The sequence below is a fragment of the Pollicipes pollicipes genome, unplaced genomic scaffold (genome assembly GCF_011947565.3).
Source record: "Pollicipes pollicipes isolate AB1234 unplaced genomic scaffold, Ppol_2.1 Scaffold_4295;HRSCAF=5057_pilon_pilon_pilon, whole genome shotgun sequence".
In the NCBI taxonomy this organism is placed as follows: domain Eukaryota; kingdom Metazoa; phylum Arthropoda; class Thecostraca; order Pollicipedomorpha; family Pollicipedidae; genus Pollicipes; species Pollicipes pollicipes.
In genome coordinates, this window is record NW_023596461.1 from 11184507 (window position 1) to 11189398 (window position 4892).

Sequence of the window (4892 nt, forward strand, 5' to 3'; positions counted from 1 at the left end):
TGATGAAAGCTGGCCAGGTAAACGAAAAACAAGATCATGGCAGCATGGACCAACACGGAAAGAAAACAAAGCAGGCGTTCCACTTAACTCGGCCTACTAAACGCCAACTACACAGTGCACAGGCATCTTCATGCAGGTCGCTGTTGGCATCAGACAAAAGACCAGTCAATCGCGTGAACACACTGAACCGCGCCAAAGATAACATGTTGGCACATGAAAGCGAACCAAGCTAAGATTCCAAAGACAAACGTAACAACGGGAGGCCAGAGCCTGGGTGCCGTTCCACCGCGCCACGCACGAAGCTCCCACACAGGCCTAACACGAGAGCAGCACGGCGCCGGCACATTCGTCTGGCTCGCCACCGGCGCACGGCGGGGCATGCTGAGGAGACGGCGGCGGAGGGCGGCGCGCCGGCCGCCGCGTACCCCCTCGACATCGGCCAGCAGCCGCTCCTGCAGCTGGCTGACGGTCTCGTGCAGCTGGCGGCAGAACGTGGCGACGGCCGTCTTCTCGGCCTCCATGTTGTGGCGCACCTCGTCCAGCAGCGCCCGGTACAAGATGATGCCGTCCCGCACCGAGTTCTGCAGCTCGCGGATACTCTGGGTACGGACCACACGCGCCCATTGCCGGGTGATGCCGGAACGTGTTCGGACTGTGTACCGAGCTCTGTAGCTTGGGGATACCCTGGGCACGGACGCACACCCGCCCACAGCAGGTGATGTTGGCCCGCGCACCGAGTTCTACAATTCGGGAATACTCTGGGTACGGACACACACACGCCCATACCCGGTGCTGTCGGACCGTGTTCGGACCTTGTACAAGTTCTGCAGCTCGCGGATACTCTGGGCACGAACACACACCCGCCCACAGCAGGTGGTGTCGGACCCAATACAGAGTTCTGCAGCTTGCAGATACTCTGGGCACGGACACACACGCGCCCGTACCGGGTGATGTCGGACCGTGTACCGAGTTCTGCAGCTCGCAGGTACTCAGGCCACGAACACACGGGCTGGCCCAGGATGGCGCTTGTACCTCATCGCGTTCTGCAGCCCACGTGTGCCCTCTTGACAGACACAACTCGCTGACACTTGTCCCCGTACACCCCACAATATTGATTACGTCCTTCAGACACGGACAGCTTGTTAGCATTATTCAAGGCGCTGCTCATCAATGCCGTTGAAACGTCAGCTGGGAGGCCACGGAACATGACGGTACATCATGCGAGCTGAGCCGATCAGCAGAGCCGAGTTGACACCATCCATCATCTGCACAGCAACTTGTTAACGTACGTACTCATTCATGCTACAAACGACCCTATGCCCATTTGCGACTTTGTCTGCAATCAGCTCACCCGGACCTCGGTCCGCAGCGCGCAGTTCAGCTCAGGGGACAGGGTGGCCCCCGACTCAGGCCCAGTCCCCGGGTCCGGGCGGCGCGCTCTACCCACCACCACGGTCCGCTCCAGACGGCGCACGCTGTCCGAGTAGGCCGTGTCCAGGTCGACGCAGTGCAGCTTGGACTCGGCGCTGTACTCGCGGAAGCAGTTGATGCAGAGCAGCTCCTTCTTGTCCGTGCTGAACATGATGTGGGGCTCGTTGTGCACCGCACACTGCGGCCAACGGCGCCACCATCGCGGACGTCAACGACCGGCGACATACAAGACACCGGCACGCCTCAGCTGCTGCAGCGGTACACCGTTGCGACCTTGAGATCAGCGGACAGGGCCGTGTGGCCGTGAATCATGCCGCAGCCTCGGCACGAGGGGAACAGGTGCACGACGGCCTTTGTAGCGTTCAGACGGCCCCGATAGCACCAGTCACTATGCATTCACAGAGGCATACCGGACGACGAGACCACTGGGTCCAAAACGCCACTGCACGTGCACAGATTCGCGTGGGCGCTACGGTTGCCGGGACGGCAGCGCTCTCTGGGGGCGACGGCGGCGTCGCTGGCGACGGGGCCGAGCCTCGAGGCCGGGTGCGGCCCGCTCACCTGCTGCAGGCCTTGCGCAGCTTCGCTCCGACAGCGTCATAACCTCGTGCATGGAGAACATCTTGGCGCGGTGCGTCTCGTTCTTGCAGCGCTCACACAGCGGCCTGGCCTGGAGCGGTGGGCGGCAGAGACAGTCAGCCGAGCACGGCACCGCCCGCTACCCCGGGCATATATATATATATATATATATATATATATATATATATATTATATAGATATAGATATAGAGATAGATATAGATAGTATATATATATATATATATTATATATATATATATATATATATATATATATTAGCCGAATAACTAGGCACGGTAGTGAGGGAGCAGGGGCTGGAGAAGGTCGGTAGGAAGCTGCGCACTGTAGGACATATTCAGCAACGGCACTTTTTTTTGCACATTCGGGAAATTACTTCGCCACGGCCTATTGAACGCCGGCTATAGCGTGTGTCTGGGTGGGGGGCGCCATAAGCGGCACCAATCACTGACAGATCGGTCCGCTCCACCCGGCCATTCAGCGGTGGCTGCAGCAGCGGCCGCAGCTGGCCCCCACCACGGGCCACGAGCGCGCTGACCGCGCGCCGCGCCGCCACCAGTACCCGGGCCGTGGCTTGCAAGACCAGCCGCCGGCCATGCCGGGGTGGACTGCGCGAGGCGGCCACGGCGGAGGGCGGCAGCAAGCTCGGCACCTTCCTCGCGCCACTGGGCGGTACACGATGACCACCGGGCCAGCTGGGGACCGCCACTTCCATATGGGATACAAGACAGGTGTAACCAGCCCCCCATCTTCTGTTTATCATCCATCTGAGGGCGAGTCTCGCCCACATTATTTCCGCTAACTTGTCTTGCAAAACAAAAAATGCAAAAAAGTTCAAAAGGACTCAACGACATCACTTGGGCCTTAGCCCAACGGGCCCAAACTCGTCCAAAGTAATCCACCCATCCGTTTGTCACCGAACGTGCCGTGATCGCCTATTGCACAGCCCCTGCAATCGTTTTCGTTCGTGCTGAAAACCGGTTTTGATCTCATCAGCGACGAGCCGAAAGCAAGCTTGGCATTACAATAGCGGCGATGCCGTACCGCAGGTGTTGCAGAAGAACATGCTGATATTCTCGGTGGTCTCGCAGTTGGCGCAGGGCGTGCGCGCCTCAGTGGAGAACTCGACCAGAAGCGGAGCAGCACGTCAGCCGGCGGCAAGCTGTTGCCGTCCTTCAGCACCGTCGTCGTTACTGCGGCAGGTCGGGCCGGCAGCGCGGCGTCAAAGGCGGCCCGCGCGAGGCCCGCCGCGCTCGGGCCGGCGGGCTGGCTGACCAGCGGCCGCGCGGGGCCCGGCCGACGCTGACCGGCGGGCTGGCTGACCAGGCGGCCGCGCGGGTGCCCGGCCGCGCTCGACAGGCGGGCTGCTGACCGGCGGGCCGCGCGGGGCGGCCGCCGCTCGGACCGGCGGGCTGGCTGACCAGGCGCCGCGCGGGGCCCGGCCGCGCTCGGACCGCGATGGCTGACCAGGCGGCGGGGCGGCCGATCGACAGCCGCAGCCAGCCCGTGCGGGTCAGACCAGGCCAGACGCCGCACCACAGGAGCGGGTCACGCCCCGGGCAGCGGTCACGTCCCGGCAGCGGGTCACATCCCAGCAGCGGGTCATACCCTAGGCACCGGGTCACGCCCCGGGCAGCGGGTCATGCCCCAGGCACGGGTCATACCCCAGGCAGCGGGTAATACCCGGGCAGCGGGCCACGCCCCGGGCAGCGGGTCCTGGCACGGCTGGTCACTCCGTCGTTCGTCGTATTTCGACTGAGCACAGGTGGCGCCGGCCGCAGGGTTGAGTGTTGACTCAGGTGAGGACAAGGACTGCGGGCGGTGATTCACCCAGCAGGGTCGACGCCGTGCGGTTCGGCTGCCGACGACGGGATAAGGGCTGCTGGCCGGGGCCGGGGCCGGGGCCGGGGCCGGGGCCGGGGCCGGGGCCGGGGCCGGGGCCGGGGCCGGGGCCGGGGCCGGGGCCGGGGCCGGGCCGGGGCCGGGGCCGGGGCCGGGGCCGGGGCCGGGGCCGGGGCCGGACTCACCTGCAGATGGTGCAGCTCAGCCGTCCGTCCACCACACGCACCCGCAAACACTTGGCGCAGAACGAGTGAAAACACACCAGCAGGCACGGTTCGTCGTACACCTGTCGATGGTGTCGGACGGGGCAGTCAGCTGCGCAGCGACACACACACAGCGACCGCTCAAGACTTCTACGCTCCTTAACGCGGATCATGACGCAGTGCCTCCATCACAAAATGTCTACCTCACCACGAAAATGTTCGCGGTGCGACCCATACATAACCCACTGCTACCACCTTCCGTTGCCCTCTTAGAAATCGGCATGGCACACTGCGACCGTCGATAACCAGCAGGCACACATGGCTGCAATGCTGCTGACCACGGCAGCTGCCACAAGCCATGCTCGTAATCAGAGCACAGCCGTGGGTGGGCGGCGTCGGGCCGCCGGCCGACCGGCACTGGCACCGGCACGGACGGCGTGGCGGATCGCCGTCGCCTCTCACCTGTTACACAGCGGGCAGAGCAGCGGGGTTACGGCACAGCTCGTCCACCGAGATCGGCAGCAGATCGTCCATGCTGGAGGACAGGATGCCGCCCGGCCATAGGCAGCACCAGTGACGTCACACAGCGCGCCGCTGCGACACACGCCAGGTTAGCGGCAGGGCCACCATCTGTCAACACCTTGCGCGACAATGCAGACACCCCCGCGTCAACACCGAGATGGGCTAGTTTTGATGCCGCTGTTACGCTCGCGAGAGTCCGACGAATACGACCACACCGACCAGCCAGAGGTTTCCAGTGGTTCGGTGGACTGAGCGCCGGGTTCCACCGCCCACCAAGTCGCCATTTCGTATAGCGCAT

At 63.4% G+C, this 4892-nt stretch overlaps 1 protein-coding gene across 1 annotated transcript; it reads right to left on the bottom strand.

Moving 5' to 3' along the window:
- Positions 1–315: 315 nt before the first annotated feature.
- LOC119097146 (RING finger protein 207-like) lies at positions 316–4606 on the bottom strand. Its single transcript, XM_037220207.1, has 7 exons — positions 4583–4606; positions 4055–4155; positions 2590–2692; positions 2009–2101; positions 1448–1609; positions 426–599; positions 316–381 (listed from the first exon to the last, which is right to left on the bottom strand). The coding sequence occupies exons 1-7, from the start codon at positions 4604–4606 to the stop codon at positions 316–318; spliced, it is 723 nt and encodes a 240-aa protein (XP_037076102.1).
- Between the last annotated feature and the right edge of the window lie 286 nt (positions 4607–4892).